Below are 24,300 nucleotides of genomic sequence, written 5' to 3'. Positions count from 1 at the left end.
AGTATATATAAATATATTTTTATATATGTATATATATTTTTTACTTACTGCTAGGCATAGTGATATAAGTCTGTAATCCCAGCACTCAGGAGGCTGAGGAAGGAGGATCCCTGTGAGTTTGAGACTTGGGCTACATAAGTGAGTTCAAGGCCAGCCTGCATTACATATTGAGACTCTGTCTCAGAAAACAAAACAAAACGTATATATTTAGTTATGTTTGTAATAAACATAAACAAATATATACTGTGTCTCTTTCTCAGATAAAAGGTAGCATACAGAACACGAAGACCTGTGTCTTTTTTTTTCCATGGTAATATTTTTTGGAGATTACCCCACAGCAATATGTATATGTGTATAATAGTTCTGCATCCTTTTTTTTCTGTTTTTTGTTTTTTGTTTTTTGAGACAGGGTCTCGCTATGCAGTTCAGGCTGACCTTGAGCTCACTTGGTAGCCCAGGCTGGTCTCGAACTCCCAAGGATCCTCCTGCCTCAGCCTCCGGAGTGCTGGGATTACAGACTTCTGGGATTATAGGCTGCACCACTGCACCTGGCTTAAAGGTGTCTTTTTCTTCGTATTTTTTTGTTTCCTGCACCCTTTTTATGGCTGCATTGTAGTCCATACGGATGTAGCATATTTTACTCAAATGGCCTTAGTCAGATGGGCTTCTGGGACAGAATGGATTGGGTAGCTTAAAAATTTTGTTCTTGTGGTTCTGAAGGCTGGAAGTCTGAAGTCAGGGCACTACATGTTAGGTTCTTGGTGAGGGCCCTCCTGGTCACAGCCAGCTGCCTTCTTCCTATTCTCTCACATGGAGAGAACCTTCCAGGCGGCTTCATGTCCTGTAAAGATACCAGCCCCTAACGGAGCCTCCACTGTCTTCACCACATGTAAAGCTGATTACCTTCTAAAGGCCGCACTCCACACCTATGCCACTGGGGACTGGGGGCACGGACACAGAGCCCAGAGAAGTGTCCTTTCAACGAGTGGTTGTCTTGTTTCCAGTCTTTTGTTATTATAATTAGTGCTCTGATAAAGAATACTTTTTTTTTTGAGGCAGGGTCTCACTATGCAGTTCAGGCTGGCCTTGAACTCACTTATGTAGCCCAGGCTGGCCTCAAACTCATGGTGATCCTCCTGCCTTAGCCTCCCAAGTGCTGGGATTACAGGTGTGCACCACCGTATCTGGCCTCCAATAAGGAATCTTTTTTTTTTTTTTTTTTTTTTTCTGTCTTTTTGAGACAGGTCTCACTATGCAGTTCAGGCTGGGCTTGAGCTCACTTTGTAGCCCAGGCTGGTCTTGAACTCTCAACGATCCTCCTGCCCCAAGCCTCCCGAGTGCTGGGATTACAGGCGTGCATCACCATGCCTGGCTAATAAAGAATCTTGTGATCACGTCTTTTCACCTTTTGGCCACTATGTCTTTGAGATGTATTCCAATAAGTGGTTTTGATAGGCTGAAGAAAATATGTGATTTTTGTGGACTTTTTCAAATCTATTTGTGTAGGTATTGTGCAGTACCACTCATTACATGAGCCTGTGTGTTTCTCTGTAGCTTTACCAATAGGCTGTACCATAAACTTGATTTTTTTGTGATAGGAGAAAAATGGCCTTTCAGTGTAGTTTTGCTTTGCGTTTTTCTGCTTATGAGCTAAGTTGAGTATTTTTCATGTTTTTGTGAGCCATTCACACTTCTTTTAGCAGCCTTTTTCATTTTTTTGTTATTTTTTGTCCTTTTCATCTCCTCCTCTCTCCTTTTCTCTCCACTTCCTTCCCTTCCTCCTTCTCATCTTCCTTCTCCTTTTCCTCTCTTGTTTCTCTCTTCTTTCCTCCTTCAACCATTGTTGCTGTTGTTTCCTAGGGATATTTACCCCCTTTGTCCCTTCGCTTGCTAGTTTCACCTTGGGTAACTTGTCATCTATCCTCCTTGCAGGTTAGAGATTGTTTAGTCTTCTCACGCAAACCCGCCCTGCCTGTGTTTCTTGTTTTTTTGGCGGCACAGGGGATTTGAACACAAAGCCTTACAATGCGAGGCAAGTGCTCTGCCTGAGTCATCCTTTTTAATCTTATTTTCTTCCTTTTCTATGCAAGACCAGTTGGTAAAGAAATTTTTCCAGAAATTTTTTTGGGGTCATACTGGAGATCAAACCCAGGAGGGCCCTATCACAGAGCAACATCTTCAAGCCTTTTATTTTTTATTTGGAGACAGGGTCTTGGTAAGTTGCACAGGTAGGACTTTAACTTGTGACTGCAGTGCTGTCCGGAATTTTTTTTTTTTTGAGACAGGATCTTGCTATGCAGTCCAGGCTGGCCTTGAGCTCACTTTGTAGCCCAGGCTGGCGTCAAACTCGCAGTGATCCTCCTGCCTCAGCCTCCCGAGTGCTGGGATTACAGGCGTGAGCCACCATGCCTGGTTTGGGTTTTTTTTTTTTTTTTAATTCAGTGAAGTTGGTATCATTTTACAGAAATTTAAACTTTATGGAAAAAATAAGATATTTCTTCAAAGAAGATATATGCAAATGGCTCAGGGCTTCAAGTAGAAGGCGATTCTGTGGAACTTCTGTTTCCTAACTAATTTACTTCTTTTTTGCATACAGGGACAAAGGTATGCTATGCAAATAGGTGAGCTGGAGGCACAGTTCCATCAAAAAGCCAAAGAAATTGGCATGATTCAGACAGAGCTGAAAACAATAAAACAATTCCAGAAGAAAAAAATTCAAATGGAGAAAGAATTAGACGATGTAAGTTAGATTCTTTTCTTTCTTCTTAAAAGAGATTTGATAAATTTCTTTAAGAGATTTGAGAAAGTTCTAAAAGAAAATATAGTTAGGATGATGAATGGTAATATTAGAAAAACTTAGACAGTTCCGTGGTGCACAGGGTGAGGAATACTAAGTACTTTCAGAGAGTTTCTTTGACCTTGCTGTGCTCTTTCTCTTGCTTTTCAGTCCTTCAGCTCAGCACATAACTTTATCACATTAGTGATAAGGTAATAAATGACATTGTTAGCTGAACTCACCTTTGAGTATAGGCAGAGTTACTTTTCTTGGTATGTAAAATGAGGATAAGAATTACTGTCTTACTGTAGATTGTTGTAGGATTACATGAAATAATATATATAAAGTGCTTAAAGTAGTGCACATTGTAGAGTGAGAATGATGTAAGCAGTGACGTGCAGCTCTCACAGCAAAGGTCCTGCCAAAATGTATAATAGATACGGGGAAATGGGAAGAAAATGTTCCCATGAGAAGGGGAATAGGGAGGGGGGAGGGGAAAGGAAAGAAGGAAAGAAAAATAAAGAGAATAGAAGGAAAACGGAAACAAAGCCTTTGTAAATAAGGAAGGCAAGGGGGTTGAAGGGAGGGGAGGGGATGGGAAAAAGAAGAAATGAGGTATGTCATGTATAGGTACAGATCCCTGTGACGCATGTGATCATCATGTAAATCTAAAATGTAGCAATAAAATTTTTAAAGGTCCTGATTTATAACATTTGTTAATTTCCATGGTATAAATATTATGCCAGTGATCTAAACTTTGACAGGAGGCTGAGGATCCACTTCCAAGATAACACACTTTACATAGCTGTCAAGTTGCTGCTGGTGATTAGGAAGCCTTAGGCTCTTGTAAGGTGCTTGAGTATCCGCATGAGATTGGTGATAATCTCAGATTGCCTAGAGTGAATTGAGAGCCAGCCAGCCAGCTAGAAGCCTTTTTTTCTTCCTCTTCTTCCTCCCTCCCTTCCTTGACAAGTCGTATACGCTACCGTTGCAAGTCACATAGGGTCACTTCTGCCTTATTCTATTAATTAGAGGTGAGCCCTAAGTGTGGCCCACATTTTAGGGGCAGGGAATTAGGTTCCATCATTTGAAGAAAGTAGTGTTAAAGGATTGTGAATGTTTTGGCTGGGTGTGATGGCACACTCCTGTAATCCTAGCACTTGGGAGGCTGAGGCAGGAGGATTGTTGTGACTTTGAGGCCAGCCTGAGCTACAGAGTGACCTCAAGGCTAGCCTGAACTGCATAGCGAGACCCTGTCTCAAAAAGACAAAAAAAAAACTGTCTCAAAAAAAAAAAAAAAAAAAAAAAAAAGGATTGTGAACGTATTTTATTTATTTTTGTTTTTCTTCCCGTACCGGGAATTGAACTCAAGAACCTGCGCTTGCCAGGCAGGTGCTTGTGCTGCTGAACTATCTCCCTGGCCCTTGTGAATGGATTTTAAAACCATCATATCACTGTAGTCCAAACTATATACAGCTGCAGGAGTAACCTTAAAATATCACAGTTCTGATGTTTTGGATCACGTCCCTCAAGCATTATCTTTGGGAGCTGGGTGTGGTAGTGTATACTTGTATTGTAATCCCAGCATCCTGAGGCAGGAGGACTGAAAGATAGAGCCCAGCCTGGGCAATTTAGGGAGACCGTGTCTCAGGATTTAAAAATGGAAAGGGCTGGGGATGTAGCTCTGTGCGAAGGCCCTTGGTTTATTCCCCGGTATTACCACCTCCTCAAAAAAATCTTTAAAATTTCTCCACTGTAAACGGAATATTGTCCTGGCACAATAGTGTTAAAGACCCTAACCTACCTAGAGACAGTATCATCTCCTTGTGCTATACCCGCTCTACTTTGCGTGAACGCTCGCTCTTTGTAATTCTCCCAAACTGGATATTCACTTATTTCTTAAGGTCCCCCCTTCGTTGACACTTTAAAAAAATATGATAGATTGATTGACTGATTGATTGATTGAGACAGGGTCTCGCTATATTGTTCAGGCTGGCCTTGAACTCACTTTGTAGCCCAGGTTGGCTTGGAACTTACATTGATCCTCCAGTGTCAGCCTTTCAAGTGTTGCGATTACAGGCGTGCACCGCTGGGCCCAGCTAGAACATATTTCTGGTAGTTGTCTGTCCATTAAATTTTTTCCTGTCCTTGAAAGGCTCAGCTCAAATGCATCTTTTCCATGAAACTTTTTTTTTTTTTTTTTGTCTTTCTGAGACAGGGTCTCACTATGCAGTTCAGGCTCACTATGCAGATCAGCTCACTTTGTAGCCCAGGCTGGCCTCTAACTCACAACGATCCTCCCGCCTCAGCCTCCTGAGTGCTGGGATTACAGGCGTGCGCCACTACGCCCGGCGAAACTTCTTTTAAGAGTCCTATTGAAAAGAACTTTATTTTCTGTACCTTTCTGGCATTTCCTATCTTTTCTCATACTACTTAGGCCATACTACATAGTTGTCTTTTCCTCTAAAAGACTAAATTCTTTGAGGCACGAACAGTGTTGTTTTTGTAGTAACAAAATACAAGCTACACAGCAAACCTTTATAAATCGTTTTTCCCATAAAGCCCTGAAGGGGAGGCTGGCGCCTGCGCACTGGAGCTCTGGTGGGCGTCGGCCTCTGGCGTCTTGCGAGTGCAGTGACGTAAGCCGTCGCGCGAGTGCTGTGACGTAAGGCTGCGCGCCGCCCAGCGTCGCCACCGCTGCCGTTCAGGCGCTTGGGACGCCAACATGGCGGAGCAACAGTCTCCCGCGAAGTCGGCGGAGCCGGTGTGCGCCTTCCTCTTCAAAAAGCGCAAGCGGAAAGGGGCGGCAGGCAACCGAAAGCGCGCGGCGTGCGACCCTGAGCCCGGGGACGGCAGCAGCAGCGGTGACGAGGGCAGCACTGTGGTTCGGCCCGAGAGGAAACGAGCGACCGGCAATCCGATGGTCCAGCGGACCCGCGGCAGCGGCGGGCGGAGCGCGGCCCGCGGTTGTCCGAGCGGCGAGGAGGAGGAGGAGAGCGAGCGTCTGGGCGTGGTGTACAAGTCCACGCGCTCGGCGAAGCCTGTGGGGCCGGAGGACATGGGGGCGACGGCGGTCTACGAGCTGGACACGGAGAAGGAGCGAGACGCCCAGGCCATCTTGGAGCGCAGCCGCAAGGTCCAGGAAGAGCTGAGGGGCAAGGAGGATGACAGGGTCTACCGGGGAATCAGTAGTTACCAGAGGTACCTGGCGCCCAAGGACACGTCTCTGGGCAGCGCCGCCTCGGGGATGGCGAGGAAGGGCCCCATCCGAGCGCCCGAGCACCTGCGGGCCACCGTGCGCTGGGATTACCAGCCCGACATCTGCAAGGACTACAAGGAGACCGGCTTCTGCGGCTTCGGGGACAGCTGCAAATTCCTCCACGACCGTTCGGATTACAAGCACGGGTGGCAGATCGAGCGTGAGCTTGACGAGGGCCGCTATGGTGTCTGCGAGGACGAAAACTATGAGGTGGGAAGCGATGCTGAGGAGATACCGTTCAGGTGCTTCATCTGCCGCCAGACCTTTCAGAACCCAGTGGTCACCAAGTGCAAGCATTATTTCTGCGAGAGCTGTGCGCTGCAGCATTTCCGCGCCACCTCGCGCTGCTATGTCTGTGACCAGCAGACCAACGGTGTCTTCAATCCTGCCAAAGAATTGATCGCCAAGCTGGAGAAGCATCGAGCCACTTCCGAGGGTGGCGCTTCTGATATCCCAGAACACCCTGATAGGGACTAATTCCCGCTACTTAGGTTTTCCATAATTGTGAGATCTCATAAATATTTCGTTTTTCTTTTGGTAGTCTTAAAAACAGCCACGATTGAAGGAGTATGATGTCTTCTGGAAGGAATACCAACTATTTATGTGAAGGTGCTACAGACCGAATCAATATACTTAACTTTTCAGCAACTCACAGTAGCCACCCCACGTACAGGTGCACATTCTGACTCAAATGAATTGAAAGTTTATGTTCTTCCGGGCCTGGGTGTGATTTTTCTTTTTAAGGAACAGTGTTGCCACCTAGTGGAGAAATAGATTTGATACTCTTCAAAGAGGACCTGATTTACAAGTGCAAAAGTTACTCGCTTCTGGGAAAAGTAAGATGATTCTGTAAATCTCAAATATGGAAGAAATGAGGAAGGTATGGGACCTACGAATTTTCAACTTGGAAGATGTGCGTTAAGGCAGAAAGTTTTGTTGTGTATATGCACAGTGCAGAATTCGTTGTACAACTTGAAAAAAAGATTCAAAAAGTATTCAAAGCATACATCTTGAAACAAAAGTTTCTACTTGTTTTTGTTTTTTTGGAGAAAGGTGGGGGATTGTGTGGGTTTTTTTTGAGACAGTCTTGGTAAGGGTTGGCTTAAGAGCCCAGGTTGGCTTGGAACTCGAGGTGATCCTTCTGCCTCAGCCTCCTGAGTGATGGGATTACAGGCGGGTGCCGTCATGCCCAGCTTCTTTACACTTGAATAACTGAGGAAACATTTTGGTAGGTTGCAGTTATTATTTTTCAATCGTTTTAGTCGTCTTTTGACAGTAATAATGTTCATTTTAGCAAATTTAGCCTAGCAGATAAATTAAAAGTAACTCTGCCTGCACTAGTTACACTACTTAGAGATGACCATTGTTAATATTTTGGTGCATAGTCCTTTTTCCTTCTAAGTAGAAAAAAACGTATATATGTATGTGTGTGTGTGTATATATATATATATATATTTTTTTTTTTTTTTCGTCTTTTTTTAGTCTTTTTGAGACAGGGATTCACTGTGTGGTTCAGGTTAGCCTTGAACTCACAGCGATCTTTTGCCTCAGCCTCCTGAGTTCAAGGATTACAGGCATGTGCCACACCTAGGCTGTAGAAATATATTTTAGGGCTGAGGCTATAGCTCAGCGGCACAGTGCCTGCCTGGCAAGTGTGAAGTCCTGAGTTCGAGTCCTAGTACAAAAATACTCTTTTTAAAAATTTGATATGCTATTTTTATAAAAGATGAATCATGACATGCAAATTGTAGGCTGACTTTTCATCATATTTAAATATTTTAATAACACTAAATAGCAGGACGTGGTGACACATGCCTGTAACCCCAGCAGTCCAGAGGCTGAGGCAGGAGGATCGCTGTGAGTTCCAGACCAGCCTGGGCTACAAAGTGAGCTCAAGGCCAGCCTGAACTGCATAGCAAGACCCTGTGTCAAAAAGACAAAAAAAGAAACACACACACAAAAAACACCTCATGATCTTTTTTAAAGAGGAGATGGGAACTCTGTACTGTCCAGGCTGGGGTGTGGTAACTTCACAGTGCCATCCCACTACTGACCAGCAACCTAGTAGTTTGTACTCCATGTGATGGTCACCATGTGATACCACTAATGTATGGAACTCAACCAGCACAGAGTACTATATCCTCAATTCTTGTGATCCTCTGGCCCCCACCTCCTAGTAGCTGAGACTACAAACACATTTCACCAGATACTGATCATGTTCTTTAAGCTGTATATCTCACTTTTAAGACATTATTCTGAACATTAAAGATAGAAGACTGCATTGCGTAGATGTTCCTAACACTTTATAATAGTGAAAAAATCCAAATGTGGACAGCAAAGAATAATGGTATATCCATCAAATGGAATTCCATGCAGTTTTATGTAGGGAAAAAATTCTTTTGAGACAGTCTTGCTGTGTCAAGGCCAGTCTTAGGCTGGCCTTGAGTTCAGTAGGTAGCCTAGGCTGGCCTCAAACTTTTGGTGATCCTCCTGCCTCAGCCTCCCGAATACTGGGATTATGGGCATGCACCACCACGCCTGGGCCATGAGGTTTTTTTTAAGAGGCAGGGTCTCATTATGTAGTGTAGTTTGGCCTTGAACACACTTAAATAGCCCAGGCTGGTCTCACACAGCAATCCTCCTGCCTCAGCCTCCCAAGTGCTAGTATCATAGGATTGCTCCACCACGCCCAGCTAATGAGATTTAAGGGTGCTATGCATTGCTTAGTTATCTTGAAAGATTAATTTAGACTTTAGGAGGAGTCTAGTGGCATATGAAAAGGCCATTTATTTCCTCACAACTGTGGAAAACGTTTCCTTAAATTCATATATTGACTTTAATTTTGGAAGTATGTAATGGTGTAAGAAGCCATTACAAATAATCGTGTAAAATTAGGAAGAAAGAATATCTGAAAGAGATCCTATAAAATGGAAGTATAAACTGGACATGGTGGTGCAGGGCCTGTAATTGCAGCACTCTGGGAAACGAAAGCAGGAAAATCTGAAGTTCAAACCCAGCCTTAGCAATTTAACAACTTAGTGATACCCTGTCTCAAAAAACAAAAAACAAAAACAAAAACACACAAAATGGCTAGGGATATAGTTTAGTGCAGAGGTCCTGGATTTAACCCCCAGTACTTGCAAAAATAAATAAATAAATAAAATGGATGGAGATTTAATACAGTTAGGTATGAGGAAGGACACGATTAGAAATGATATGAACTAACCTTTGTATTAAGTGGGTACTATGCTAAGCACTTTACACACATTGTTGATCCTTGCTGCACCCCTATTAGATAGGCACTACTGCTATCCCCTTTTTTTAACCTGGTAGCCTGAGACTTAGAAAAGTTAAATGATTTGCCCAGTCAAATTGTTAGTGAGAGACAGCACCTTGTCTAATGGAAGGCCCTACTCTACTGCCCTTTTTTTTGTGGCCCAAGAGATTAAATGCCTATTTCAGTCATAATTCATTCTTGCTAGTAGATTACAGATCATTGCTTTAGATTAGATTTTTTTTGCCTAAAAGTTTTATATGTTTTTTAGTCTATATAGTTTTAGAGAACAGAAGTAGGATTCATCCTGCTGGGCATAGTGGCTCCCATGTGTAATCTCAGCTACTTGGGAGGCTGAGGCAGGAACATTGCATTGAAAATGAGAACTATTAATGAGCAGCATGGTGTACTGAGATGTGAATTAATGATATTTATATCAGCACATTTTTCTCATAGGGATTTTTATATTAAGTGGGATAATTGTATAGTTTGACTATAATGTGCCTTCCAGTTCTCAATTTTATGACTCTGTTGTTCCACATTTGAAATGAAGGTACTTTGAAAATATGATTATGAGAAGCCGGGCGTGGTGGCGCATGCCTGTAATCCCAGCAATCGGGAGGCTGAGGCAGGAGAAGCGCTGCGAGTTCGAAGCCAGCCTGGGCTACAAAGTGAGCTCAAGGCCAGCGTGAGCTGCATAGTGAGACCCTGTCTCAAAAAAAAAAGAAAATATGATTATGAGAAAAATTTATTTGAATGCCCTGAGAACTGTTAATTATGAAAGTATTTAAAGCTCAATACTGATCTTGTAAACCTATCGAAGACTCAGGCAACTAGGGTGCTTAGAGGTGAGGACTCTGAATTCTTATGTGTATTTCGGACTGGAAAGTAATGTATAACAGAAAACAGTCATTGAGTATTTTCTAGGAATGTGCTCCAGTAAGCCCTATTTCCCATTGACCATTTTGTTCCTTTTTTAATTTTAGCTGAAAGAAAATTTAAGGGTGACAGAGAAGAAACATCAGGAGACTCTTAGAAGAATGGAAGGCCGATTTTTTGAAGAAAAGGTACAGAATTTAGTGTTAATAAGGAACTGTGTTAGTTATTAGAACAGTATTAATACTTATATGTATTCTGAGACATAGCGACTTTCCATTAGATTTTTATTGAATAATAATGGAATAAAACTTGGAAAACAAAGCTTTTTTTCTAGAAATCTCAGTGTCTAGATGGTATGCTGGCACATGTCTGTAATCTCAGCACTCAGGAGGCTGAGGCAGGAAGATTGCCACAATTTGAGGCCATCCTGGGCTTACATAGTGAGTTCAAGGCCAGCCTGAACTATATAGCAAGACCCTGTCTGAAAACACCAAAAAACCCCCCAAAAACAAAACCTCAGTGTTTAGTCTTTTCCCCCTTTCCATTCAGAGATTATTTTTTAAATTTATTTTTGATATATAAAAATACAAAAATTATACATGTTAGCCAGGTATGGTGGTGCACACCTGTAGTCCCAGGACTCTAGGAGATTGAGGCAGGAGGATCACAAGTTTGAGTCTAGTCTTGGTAACTTAGCAAGACTGTCTCAAAATAAAAAGTAAAAAGGACTGGGGATACAGCTCAGTAGGAAGTTCGGAGTGTTCCAAATTTTGTTTGTGTTTGAGGCAAGAAAGGGGAATCTTCAGATATATCTGTCCCTTTTTTATCTGGAAGACATAAAAGCTTTCCTAGAAGCTCTCAGATTTGTTCTTTCTTTCTTTCTTTTTTTTTTTTTGCAGTACCGGGGATCAAACTCAGGACCTTGTGCTTCGCCGGGCAGGTGCTTGTGCCCCTGAGCTACATCCCCAGCCCCTCAGATTTGTTCTTACATCTCACTGGCCAAAACTGTATAAGGGTGTTGGGAAAGTGAGGGCTTTGTTTTTTTAGCCGCTAGTTGGAGCTGGAGAGGAAAAAGTGGGATGGAAGTTAAGTGTTGGCTGTCTGTCCGCGGCACGTCCGCCTTGCCGAGTTGGTAGAGACCTACCAACACGGGTGTTTCTCCTTTGCTGGGTCGGGCCTGGGCCTGCTGCTTCAGGCAGGAGGCTTTGCAGCAGGTCTGCTCGTTCACCTCCTGCCTCGGTGTGCTCCACTTGGTCACAAAGCATTTCCCCAGGTCCTAGCCGTTCGCTTTTGTTTTCCTGTGTATTCCTGTCTGTCCCTTGAACCAGAGTGCTGTGTCCTACCTTCCTGTTTTTATGCCTGCCAGTGTCCCTTCCTGGAGTGTCTTCCTTCCACTCTGACTCCTCATTCTTCAAAGCTCAGATGCCATTTTCTGAGAGCGATTTCCTAAACTCCAGCCCCAAATGTCCCCCAGTTAGCACCCGTCTCGTTACCTCATTTATTTCATTCATAGCACTTACACAGCCTGTTAATGCTGTTACTCATGTGTGTCCTTGTTAGGGAGGTTGCCTGTGTGTTAGCTGCCACCTACTATCTCTGTGACTTGGCCCGGCCACTCGCATCTCTTTTCCTCGGTCCTTGCTTTGGGGGATAGTAACAGTGCCCGGTTCATAGGGCTGTTGTGAGAAGTAGATCACACATACTGAGCTTTCAGACCTGCAGCTGGCACATTGTAAATGCTCAGTATGCTGTAATTATCATTGGATCTTGCTCGAGAATATGAACTTTATGAGATCAAGGACCTGTGTACCACAGACTCGCAGTAATAGTGTTCAGTGGGTAAATGAGTGATTCATCACGTTGCCTTAGCAGGACTTCTCCCTTCTCTTGTTTCTGACACGGGTGTGGACATCCACTTCCAACCCATGTGTGTGTTGTGTTGTTTGATTAATAGAGAAAGCAGGAGGTACCCTGAGGTTCTTGTATTTACACGCTCTTCCTTGCTGGCTGTGTGGCCAGCGCTTACAATTCTTCACATCCGGCCTGGTGAACAGGCATGTTTTATTTGACATTCTGAAATAATTACTTTTTTTTGGTGGTGCTGGGGATTAAACTCAGTGTCATGCATTGTGAGAAAAACTTTCTATCACTGAGCTGCATCTCCAGTCCTGAAACAATTGCTCTCTGTTGGGTAAAATTTGTAAGCATAGCCCTGTGTTTAAACAGCCTTTTTTTTTTTTTAGCACCGGCTGGAACAAGAGGCAGAGAAGAAGATAATAATGCTGGCAGAGAAAGCGCACCATGAAGCTGTGGTGTAAGCCTGCTGCCTCCTTCTCTTGGTAGCCTGCCTTCTTTCTGTGGCTGTGTTTTCTTCTTAGCTTTCGTCTTCCCCCTTGTCTCCTGGCTTGCTTTCTTTCAGTGTGCTCTTCTGTTCTCCCTCACTGGTTCCCTGCCCCCTTTCTGTGACTTCTCTGTAGCAGCTATGCTGAAAAGAACCCTGACTTGGAAGTAGGACCCTGGGTCTCAGCGAGTATACTAACTGAACTTTGTAACATTTCTTAACTTGCTTGAAATTACAAAGTATGATCTGGGCTGGGAATATAGCTCCGTGGCACAAGCACCTGCCTGGCAAATACAAGGTCCTGAGTTTGATTTCTGATCCCCCCCAAAAAAACAAAAACAAAGAAACAAAGTGTGATCAAAATATATGGAACAAAAAAAAATATGGAACTTTTACATTTTAAAAAATTATAACAATAAAAGATACATTGCCACTAATCCTCCTCAAAATTATCCCCCTTGCTTCAAACAAACACACCTATCACACTTACCATTCTTGCCATTTTCTGAAGCACTTTTTCTTTCCTTTGGTACTGGGAATCGAACCCAGGATCTTGCACTTGCCAGGCTGTATCCCTAGCCCCTGAAACAGTTTCAGAAGTCTTCTTTTATGAGTGTCTTTAAGAGCTGTGATCAAAAATATGGTGAATGCTGCTGCCTAGCACCATCAGTGGGAAGGCAAGCTCTTGGAAACATCACCGTGTGTCCTCATCCACCTTATTCCCCAGATCTAGAACGCTGTGTGACTTCTGGGTCTTCCCCAAAGTCAAAATGGCCATCCAAGATAAGTGTTTTAAAGTGATTCAGGACCTCAAGACAGCATTGACAGTGTAACTAAAGGCACTTACAAAAGAGGATGCGGGCTATTGCAGCTTTCCACAAAGCCCTCACTGTGCTTCCCGGCAGCATAGAGCGTACGTTTGTCTTTGCTCTCCCCTCCCTTTGTGTTTACTTGGTCCAAGCTTGCTCTGCAGAGCCAGCTTCTCTCCCACTCTTGGCTTTTGCTTTCTTGAATAAACTTTGCCACTGCTTTTTAAAAAAACAAAAAACAACTGAAAAGAGGATGTCAGACTGCTTCACAAAGTATCAAGAATGATGGGCTACGTGTATTCGGAGCAAGAGGGAGCATTTTAAGGGGGATTAATGCCAGTGTGTCTTTTACCATCGTGAAAACATTCACTGTATCTTTTGATCACACCTAGTAAATTCCTTCTTCTAAAAATGGGGCTAATATTAGCAAGCTGGCAGGATTATCAGGAGGTATGTTTGCAGAAGTAATGCTAGGTGCCTGATACTAACAGATTAACTCCCAGGCCTCAGTGGTTTGTTTCTTGCTCGCTCATCTTAAAATCCACTGTGGCCTGGGAGCTCTTCTCTGATGCTGATTTGGGAAGCTGAGCTGCTTCCATCTTGTACCTCCTCCGTTTTGGATTCCTAGGATATTTTCAGGTTCAGTTGTGTGGACAGGAGAAGGCATGTGAAACTTGTATCTGGCAGTAGTACATTATTTTTCACTTTCCTGTGGGGTGAGAACTTAGTCACAAGATCCCCTCCTACCTGTTGAGTACCCACCATAAGCGACATGAGTGGTGGCTGTGCAGGTGCGTGTGCGCGTGCTAACGATTGAGTCCAGGGTCTCGTGTGTGGTAGGCAGGTGCTGTACCACCGAGCTACATCCCACTCATTATTAATGGTAAGGAGTCGAGCAATCGTTACTTTCATTTGATAATTCTAAAAAGTAGGCCTATATTTTAGCATTTTCTGTCTGTTTCAGGCAATTGAATGCTGTTGGAAGAAATGTTTTTAAAGAGAATGTTTATCTCCAGAAAGCTCTGGCATACCACCTGAAGGAAGCTGATGCTCTACAAAAAACCTCCCAGAATTTGAAAGATAGTCATGCCAGTCTGTTACATCAAAAGGTTCCGCTCTCAGTTAGACTGTTTCTTATCTGTCTTTTAAGGGTTAGGGTGGTGAGAACTAATAACTGAGTACAATGATGATACATAAGGAGAACAGGACCGTTTTCCTTCTGTCTGAACGGTGCACTTTCCTTATCTGAAAAGATTAATACTGAATGTCTTGTAAGAAGCTTAGAATTGACCTTACAAAGAATATATAAGAAGGCCAGGAATGGTGGCACATACCTGTAATCTCAGTACTTGGGAGGCTGAGGCAGGAGGATCACTAGGAATTTGAGGCCAGCCTGGGCTACATTGTGATTTCAAGGTAATAGCAAGACTCTGTCTCAAAAAAAGCCAAAAAAGAGAATATATTACAAATACAGATATGATTCTTATCCTCTACTGCCTTAGAATATGCATTTCACTTTGCTTATAGTTGGTCCCTGAATCAGTTAGGGACAGGTCTGACTGAGGGTGACAGACCTAACATTAATCATGTCACCACAGAAGGGTTTATTCCTTTTCCTAGTGGAAACTGGAGATAAAGAGCCCACAGCAAGAATTATAGTGCTACAAAGTCAAAAGACACTTAGCTTCCTTTACTCTGCTGTATAGTTCAGGGTTTATTTCATCTGCGTTGCCTCACGGCCGGCGGGGCTACTACGCTCTATTCATTACCTCCAACAGGAAGGAAAGACAAGAAGAAAGAAGGTGAACCTTGCCTTGAAGTATTCCTGGAAGTCCCACACACTTTTCCAGTTACCGTGTATTGACTAGCCCTTGACTATGCTGAACTTTTAAGAGAGGCTGGGAACTTTTTAGCTCACTGCCCAGTAAAGTTGAGGTTTTATTACTATGTAAAGGGAAAAGGAAAATGGATACTGAGAAAGGCAAATAGGAGACTACCGTAGTTTCTCTTTTTAGCTGTTAGTATTTTACTGTCTAGTTTTATGAGTTTTGATAATGTAAAATATTTAAACTCAGAATTTTAGAGGAGGTTGAAAGTTTCATAATTAGCAAAGTCAGCAGATTGCCTCACAAGTCCGCCTTTTATACGTAGAAATACCAAAAGGGTCACCTCATTCTGGCATCAAACTTAAATCTCATGAAGTAATAGAAATTATGGAGGAGATTGTAGGTTCTAGAATGATTGAAGAAAAAACAGCATTTATCTCTCTCATCTGTTTTTAGGAGACCAATGAACTACTGATTAAGGAGAAAATTATGCAACTTACCCAGCAAAGAACACAAATCCACATCCTTCGGAAGAAGGTGATAGACTTGGAGAATGCTCTGAGTTTTATGGCCAGAGAGTTTGAGACTGAAGTTTTGAAAGTGAAGCAACAGGCAGTGATAGAGAACCAGGCAGGTCAAGTAGAAATTGACAAGCTGCAGCAGCTGCTTCAGATGAAGGACAGGGAAATGAACCGAGTGAAGAAGCTGGCCAAGAACATACTGGACGAGAGAACTGAAGTGGAAAGTTTCTTTCTAGATGCTCTGCATGAAGTGAAGCAGCAGATCCTGGTCAGCAGGAAGCATTATAAGCAGATAGCACAAGCTGCTTTCAACTTAAAAATGAGAACGGCGTGTGCGGGAAAAACACAGTATCCGCAGATCAGGACCTTTGATGGCAGAGAACACAGCACCAACAGTGTGAATCAGGATCTTATGGAGGCTGAAAAATGGTACTGCTAATACTTTAATATATTGCCTTTTGTGCTATTTTTGTGCCCCTTGAAGAAATAGGAACTCAGAGAGTTTGGTTTGTTAGTATTCAAATGTTGTTGGACAGATTTCTCAGTGAGTTGCTTGAGGATGGGAACTGATTGTGCATCTTTGTAACCTTTGCATTTAGTAGCCTGTGCATGGTTTAGTCTGTATTCTTAGTAGATGTCCCCTTTCTTCTTGTGACAGAAACTTGTTAGAAACTAGATGATTTGTCCCATAAAATGTCACTGTAGTATGTTTGGACTTGTTCCTTTATCTATCTATCTTACTTACTTATTTATTTCTTTAGAGACAGGGTTTCACTGTGCACTTCAGACTGGCCTCAAACTCCAGTGATCCTCCTGCCTCAGCCTCTTGTATGCTGGGATTACAAGTGTGTGCCACCATGCCTGGCTCCTTTATCTTATTTCATATAAGTTGGAAATTGATTATAAAGGCTTGATAAGATTTAGGTTAAACTAACTTTGTTAAAGATGGGAAATAAATAAATAAAAATGTCTTTGTTATACAAAAGATATTATCATATGCATAAAAAAATCTGGAGAGATTTCTAAAAAACTTACCAAAAGTAATAATCAAATTTAGCAAGGTGTCAGGATACAGACTCACTATATAATATCAAAGTGAACCTGTTACTTTAGGGAAAATAATTGATAATGTTTGTTGCTAGTGATAAAACTCAAACTTTAAAGCAAAAGTTAGGATTTTGAAAAATTTGTTCACACCTTTGTGAGCTTAAAAGTTTACTAACATATAAATACTTTTGTGATTTTGTTTGTTTTTGGTGGTGCTAGGAATTGAACCCAGCACCTTCATTCTGAGCTACATCACCAGTCCCTCTTACAATATTTCTATTTTGAGACAGGTCTTGCTAAGTTGCCCATGCTGAGCTTGAACTTGTGATTCTCTTGCCTCGGCCTTCCAGAATGCTGGGATCAGGTTAAATATTTTTGATAAGCATAGGTAATAAATTTTTTTTATTTTTATTTTTTGTCTTTTTGAGACAGGGTCTCGCTATGCAGTTCAGGCTGGCCTTGAACTCACTTTGTAGCCCAGGCTGGTCTCAAACTTGCAAGGATCCTCCTGCCTCAGCCTCCCAAATGCTGGGATCACAGGCATGCACCACCACGCCTGGCTGGTAATAAAATATTAACTTACCATGTAAGTTTTTAAAAATCAGTATAATAATTCTCTGTAATGATCCTTGGTTGTACAGAAATGTTCTGTGGACTGGAGAGTACTCACTAGTGATTCTCCATCACTGCATTATGCAGAACACTGCCATTGTGAGGAAGGCACTGGAGTGTTTGAGGCAGTCGCAGACTAGAGACAGTTGTTTCCTGTTAGGGTTGTCTTTTATCAAAGCTTATAGTGCATTTTGAAGATTTTGAGAAAAAAAGTATGCTTTAGTGTCAATTCAGTTGGATTCTTCAAAGGGCTCAGGAAATTTAAAGGACTTCCTACTGCCGTGAATTTACATTTTATTTTGTTATTTATTTTTGCTTGGTTTTGGTTGGCTTTGTGATTTGAGATGAGGCCTCACGCTGTGGTTCAGGCTGGCTTCCAACTCACAGTGATCTCTTGCCTCCAGTGCTGGGATTACAGGCGTGCGCCACCACGCCCGGCCCATTGTCGTAGTTACTTGTGGTGCTGAGGATCAAATCCATGGCTGTTTGCATGTTAGAGAACCACTCCACCACTGAGCTACATCCCAGCCCCTAACTTACTTTTTAAGGGAATGGTTTGTAGGTTCTTTGGAATTCTAGAGCTGTTGAGAGGATTATACATGCTTAATTGCCTGTAAAAGAGTTCCTTCTTCAAAAGTACCCATAGTATAATTTATTACTTTTTTGCCATGTTCAGAGGTCTGAATACCACTTGTATTAAGAAGAGATTTGCTGTAATTTCCTTTTTTTTTTTTTTTTTTTTTTTTTAAATTCTAGGGATTGAGGGAATTATATCCCCAGACCGTTTTAAAATTTTTTTATTTTGAGACATCATCTGACCAAGTTGATAAGTTGCACAGACTGGGATTGAATTCAGCTGCCCTGAGCTTCCTGCCTCAGCCTCCCTGAGTGCTGGGATTACAAGCATGTGTCACCATGCCTAACTACTAATTTCCACATTTTAATTTAATAAGTTGAGCCCCTACTGTGTATAAGGCAGTTTCCTATACAGCTTTTGTCCAGTGTGTTACATGTATTTTGTACAGTGTATTACATATAAATGTTAGCAAAGTTAAATAAAATGATTTGCCACATCATTATAGAAACTAGAGTTCCCGTTCTGCCTTTTGTGTGACATTTTTGCTAATGGGCAGCCTAGCACTTAACTTCAGTGTTCCATTGCCTCTACAAGCAGGGCAGAAGCAGCGGTTAGAATATTAGATCCTCTATGGATCTAATAGAGTGTGGCTTAGTGGTAGAGCATATGCTTAGCATGTGGATTTAATCTCTAGCACCATAATTTAAAAAAAAGAAAAGCTGGGTGTGGTGGCGCATGCCTGTAATCCCAGCACTCAGGAGGCTGAGGCAGGAGGATCATTGCGAGTTCGAGACCAGCTTGGGCTACAAAGTGAGCTCAAGGCCAGCCTGAGCTGCATAGCGAGATCCTGTCTCAAAAAGACAAAAAAAAGGAAAGAAAAAGAAAGAAAATTACATCATCTTCTTAAGAGGCAGATTGGTGAAAGACAATTGAAATAAATGGTATCCATAAGGCAAAACATAAACTTTTAAATAAATCTAACCCAACGGAGCTATCTACAAACATATTTTTTATGTTATATATCAATACATACTAGCTTTTGTAAATAGCAAGTACATTACTAATCCTCTGGGAGCGTTACAGTACAGAAAGACTTGCTTGGGGAAGGAGTGGTTGCATAAGCCTGTAACCCAGCGCTCTGAGACCCTGAGCTAGGAGGGATACAGGTTTGAGCCCAGCCTGGGCAATTGAGAGACTTAACAAGACCAGACTCAAAATAAAAACTAAAAGCAGAGGAGCTGGCTACTGGATGCAGCACAGTGAGAAATCCCTGGGTTCAATCCTCAGTACCAGAGAGAATAAAAAAGGCTTACCTGGAAACCTTAAATGCAGCCTTATTCGGAGGTAAGAAAATAGACTATAATTTAATGTTATTCTGTAAATTTACTTTTTGTCAATCTGTTTTCATAGTAAAATATTTAATGTAAAAAGAAATGTTGTAAGAAAAACATCCATCAGTAGTCTCACCAACACTATCTTGTTGACTTTTGTCTTTGACCATCGCTAGATACATGCTGGTTGACAGTATTCTTGTTTTGCTCATTTGCTTAATGTTTGAGCACAAATACTTTTTCATGTTGTACTTTTTGTCATGTTCGCCTTTGTGACTAGAACATCTTGGATGGGCTGGCATGTTGGTATCTGCTTTAACTTCATGATTTTGTAACGCACTTAGTTTGCTTTGTTGTCATTACGTAATACTCAGTTATGGTATAAATTTTTCCTGTGTTCACATGTTTTATATTTTTTTAAAAAGAAAAGCCTATTTTGACCACATTTTTCCTTTTCCCTTTTTCACCCCTTGAAATTTTTCAGGACAAGTACTCAAAAAAATGTGGATATTGGAGATTTGACTTGGGAGCAGAAGGAGAAAGTCTTGAGATTGCTCTTTGCAAAAATGAATGGTTTTGTTCCTAGGTAATGTCCCATTTCTGCAGTGAAATGCTAAGTTGTTGTCCCAGCTAAAAACCACATGGAAACAATGAGCTTAAATGAACAATGAACTTAAACAGTGAACTTGAACTTAAACAGTGAACTCTTTTTTTTTTTTGTACCGGGAATTGAACTCAGAACCTTGTGCCTGCCAGGTAGGCGCTGTGCCACTGAGCTACGTCCCTGGCCCTTTATTCTGAATTAAAGAAAATATATTTAAGGACCAGAAAATACAAAAGGGTTCCACTGTGTAGCTATTGCAACTCCCAGAGATAAAGAATGGGAGTTGAATGAATGAACATGAAAACAAAAGATGATTTGGAATTGAAGAGGAGAAAAAAAAAAAAAAAAAAAAAATTGGATTGTGTTTTGCTTTTCCTTTTTTTTTGTTTTTCTCCGGTACCGGGAACCAAACTCACGACCTTGCATATGCCAGGCAGGCGCTTTTGCCGCTGAGCTAAATCCCCAGCCCCCAAAGGGTTTTTTTTTTTTTTGAGACAGGGTCTCCCTGTATAGTTCAAGCTGGCCTTGAACTCACTGCATAGCCTAGGCTGGCCTCGAACTCAAAGTGACCCTTCCACCTCAGCCTCCCTAGTGCTGGGATTATAGGTGTGCACCACCATGCTTGGCTGAAAAACAATCTTACATGTTTAAAGTGATGCTTACTAAGAAGTTAGAACCTTTCTAAGCTAAATGTGCCGTAGCCACAGAGAAACAACAACTGTTAAAGTTTTGTTGATTTGCAAAGATAAGTAAATGATTTTTTAAGCTGTGTATTAATCAAGGGATTCTCTAATACAAGAAAAAGTCATAGAACCAGGTGTGGTGGGGCATGCCTGTAATCCCAGCTCTTTGGAAGGCTGAGGCAGGGGAATTGCAAGTTGCCTGGGTAACTTACCATTTAGTGAGACCCTATGTAAAAATAAAAAGAGCTGGGGATCTAGCTTAGTTTGCCTCGAGAGAGTGGAGAGAGGGAGAGGAAGAGATCATTAAAAGATTCTTCTTGGATCCATTGATTTCTGCCCCCCTCCTGCTTTTTTGCAGTATGGGGTGGTTGAACCCAGGACTTTATGCATGCTGTGAAAGCAGTGTGCTACTGAACTACGTGCCCAGTCACTTTTTATCTTGAGACAGGCTGGCCTTGTTTGTCATCCTCCTACCTCCGCCTCCAGAGTAGCTAGGGTTACAGCTGTGCACCAGTATGCCTCAACTGTGCACTGTTCTGTCAGCGACTACGTAAACCTGGTATTAAATAGGAGCTGTCTAGAAGACATCAGGCACGTACTGTACATACCAAGTACCTATATTTGAACTTTTAGGTACTATCAGGGGTTCAAAAGAATGAAGTGAAATTGTCTTTGAACTCAGAGCTCACGATCTGTTTGCTTAAAACCAAATACAACTAGGGAAAAAACTAGGTGGCACCGTAAGTTACACTGGACTCTATAATGAATGTGATCATTATGTGTATCTAAAATGTGCCAATAAAGTCTGATTTAAAATTACAGTTGTAGTTCAGACAACACGTCAGTGAAGAGAGCAGTAGGAAGACATTCCTGAAAGAGGTGCCTTGGGGTACTTTGTGGGACAGTGGGACAGTAGCAGAGAGGGGGCATCAGAGAAGGGGCCTAGTGGGCAGCACGCAAACCCAGGCTTAGGGATGGGCACGGGGTGTTTGGGGAGCATTGATAAAAAGCTGTCTGGCTGAAGGGAATTTGGTGACGCTTCAGGGTCACTAGAAGTAAGCTTTAACTTACAAGATTAAATTTTATTGAGCCTGAAAAATCACTCAGTCTGAATTTACTGCCATTGTGGATTTCAGAGTATTGTGTGTACTAGTTCTATACCTTCAGGAAGTATGAGGAGGACTGCACTCATACTCTCTCCTGGAAGGGGTCCCAGGTCAACGTCAGTGTTTGCAAAGCTGACATTAACCGAACACAGAGGCTACTTGGGGTGCAGCAGAGGCCACAGCACTACTCTGGGTATGTGGTGGGTTTGTGTCAGGCAAGCGTGGGAGCAGTCAGAAAAGAAGGGGAAGCCGGGTGAGGTGGTGCAGGCCTATAATCCCAGCACTCGGGAGGCTGAGGCAGGAGGATCGCCATGAGTTCGAGACCAGCCTGTACTACATAGTGAGATCCTGCCTCAGAAAACAAAAGGGGGAGGGGGGAGAAACTGATAAACACATGGGAAAGAGGAGGTCTTGGTGGTAAAGGACAAAAGGAATGAAGGGAAGAAAAAGGTCAAGTTTTTCAATTTAAGAAATACAAAGGATGGTGGTACAGATAAGGGAAGATCAGAAAAGTCAGCATGAGAAAAATGTTTAGGTTTTATTTAGTCCATCCACTAATTCACTTAACATATACACCGAATGCTACTATTGAAAGTGCAGTGTTGAGAAAATGAAGACTGCAAGTCTAATCTCAGGGAGTTTATGGTTCATAAAACTATTTTATGAGAGAAAACATTATTCAAATTATTGCAGAAATAAATACAAAAGATACGGTGGTAAAAAAAAAAGGCTTAGTCTGACCTCACTGGGGAGTCAGCAGAATTTTTGAAGAAGTAAAACCTTGATTTTTTTTTTTTTTTAATTTTTGTCTTTTTGAGACAGGGTCTTGCTAATGCAGTTCAGGCTGGCCTTGAGCTCACTTTGTATCCCAGGCTGGTCTCGAACTTGGAATGACCCTCCTGCCTCAGCCTCCCGAGTGCTGGGATTACAGGTGTGCACCACCATTCCCAGCTGATTTGATTTTTAAAAGGTAAACAGGAACAAAAGGGAAAAAAGAACGTTCTGGGCAGCAGAAATAGTATTTGCAGTTAATGTTGATGAGGGCAGTGCTGTATACGGAAGTGAAGAGTAGCTTGAAGGCCTTCAGATATAGGGACTGGAGCTTGAGGAGAGCGAGACGGCTGTGGTCAGTGAAAATGCATTTGGTGTGGGTGAAGTTGGAGAGCAGAGAGGTGGGGCTGGAGGCCTTAGGAGTAACTAGGACGGAGAGCAGGCAAGAAAGAACACACGCAAAGGGGAAGAGCTTAAAGAGTGACTGGTTACGTGAAGGAGTTCGGGATGGCTCTGGCGTCACTGGTAGCCTTCCTAAGAGGTGTTAGCGGTGGAGGTGGATTCCACACTGCAGGTACTGATGGTCTCACTGTGAGTTGATGCCCCTGGACCCAAGAAAACAGCCAGAGCTCCAGGGCTTCCAGTTCCATACTTGGAGAAAGAACTCTGTGAGATCGTGTACACAACACAGTGACCTCGAACCTGACTCACAGTGGCACTGTGTTTAAGCCTGTTGAAATCTCATGCCAAAACTGAATAAAGAAGAAAAATGAGATAGGAACAGATGGTGAAATGTTGAGATGAAGGGAGAAAGCGCAAGCCAGACGGGAGAAGCCAGGTGCAGTAATTCCGCAGTTCAAGAGGCTGGGGATTTAGCTCAGCAGCAAAAGCGCCTGCCTGGCAAGCGCAAGGTCGTGAGTTCGGTTCCCAGCACCGGAGAAAAACGAAAAAAAAAAAAAAAAAAAAGTAATTCCGCAGTTCACAAACAGCCGTGTTTGCAAACAGTTCGATTCACAAACAAAAGTGGTCAACAAAATCTTACTTCCATTTGCAAACTGCATCACACAGACACAAATGCAGCCACTTTTTCCGAAGATGTAAGACAAGTTGGTAAACTGTGGTACCACTGGAGTAGAAGTCTACTGAGGCACATGGACTGATTCTCGGAAGTTGGTCAGAGTTCAGTTGATTTTGTGTGGTTGTGAACCCAACAGTCCAGTATCTTTGTGATTGGTCTAAGTCAGGGATATAACCAGCGGGTGACTAAAATAAATCAATGCTTTAGCAACCAGTAAAGCTGTGCTAGTGTCTAAAGTACATTTTCTTACGTCACTGTCATGCAGACTATTACACGTCCAGATTTTGAATGGGTTTATGCTGCTGTCATAGGCGTCTAATTGAAGACAAGTTCAGGAGTGAGACAGGTGTCATTATCTCTCAGATCAGTATACTATACTTTTTAACCTCTATTAAGCTCATTTCAAATTACTTTTCACTTCATATTTAGAATACTTAATTAGTCATGCAGTTATTTCCTGTCCTTAACCCTAGTCTTTCTAAATTATAAAGACAAATTTTCCGGCTGGGCCTGTCTCCATTGTGTAACCTTTCTATGTTCCAATGGGTTTTGTTTTGTTTTGTTTTTTTGTGGGAGGAGAGCTTTTCTTGGTATATTGGTTAATAATCTAGTTGGAGCCTGTCATCACTAATGGCTGTTGTGTACCTTATTTTTAAAAATTTACTATTAGTAGTAAATATTGGCCATACATAATGATCACAATCATCATGAGGAACCTGTACCTGTATGTATGTCTTAATTCTCCTTTTCTTCCCGTTCCCCTCCCCTCCCTTCACCCTTTCTTCCCTTCCCATTTAGGAAGCTTT

The 24,300-nt window shown here is 42.3% G+C and overlaps 2 protein-coding genes across 5 annotated transcripts in view; both read left to right on the top strand.

Annotated features, from left to right (window-relative positions):
• Positions 1-24,300, top strand: part of Ccdc176 (coiled-coil domain containing 176) — a gene marked incomplete at its 5' end in the record, with an annotated part of 41,777 nt that overhangs the window by 9,718 nt on the left and 7,759 nt on the right. For 2 of the 4 annotated variants that reach the window (XM_005409399.2, XM_005409398.2), the window contains 6 exon segments: positions 2,597-2,740; positions 10,296-10,376; positions 12,432-12,502; positions 14,303-14,447; positions 15,621-16,114; positions 19,737-19,838. In XM_005409399.2, the coding sequence (XP_005409456.1) occupies positions 2,597-2,740; positions 10,296-10,376; positions 12,432-12,502; positions 14,303-14,447; positions 15,621-16,114; positions 19,737-19,838 (1,037 nt within the window). 4 annotated transcript variants of the gene reach the window in all.
• LOC106147150 (RING finger protein 113A-like) lies at positions 5,182-7,041 on the top strand. Its single transcript, XM_013507140.1, has one exon. It carries the CDS (start codon positions 5,502-5,504, stop codon positions 6,510-6,512), a length of 1,011 nt encoding a protein of 336 aa, XP_013362594.1. The 5' UTR covers positions 5,182-5,501; the 3' UTR covers positions 6,513-7,041.

This window comes from Chinchilla lanigera, unplaced genomic scaffold, assembly GCF_000276665.1.
Source record: "Chinchilla lanigera isolate Chin_1 unplaced genomic scaffold, ChiLan1.0 scaffold00122, whole genome shotgun sequence".
NCBI lineage: Eukaryota > Metazoa > Chordata > Mammalia > Rodentia > Chinchillidae > Chinchilla > Chinchilla lanigera.
The sequence above is the reverse complement of the archived record's forward strand: the minus strand, read 5'-3'. Positions and strand labels throughout refer to the sequence as shown.

Coding starts and splice junctions, on each gene's coding strand:
- LOC106147150 (XM_013507140.1), top strand. CDS start 5,502: ATGGCGGAGCAACAGTCTCCCGCGAAGTCGGCGGAGCCGGTGTGCGCC.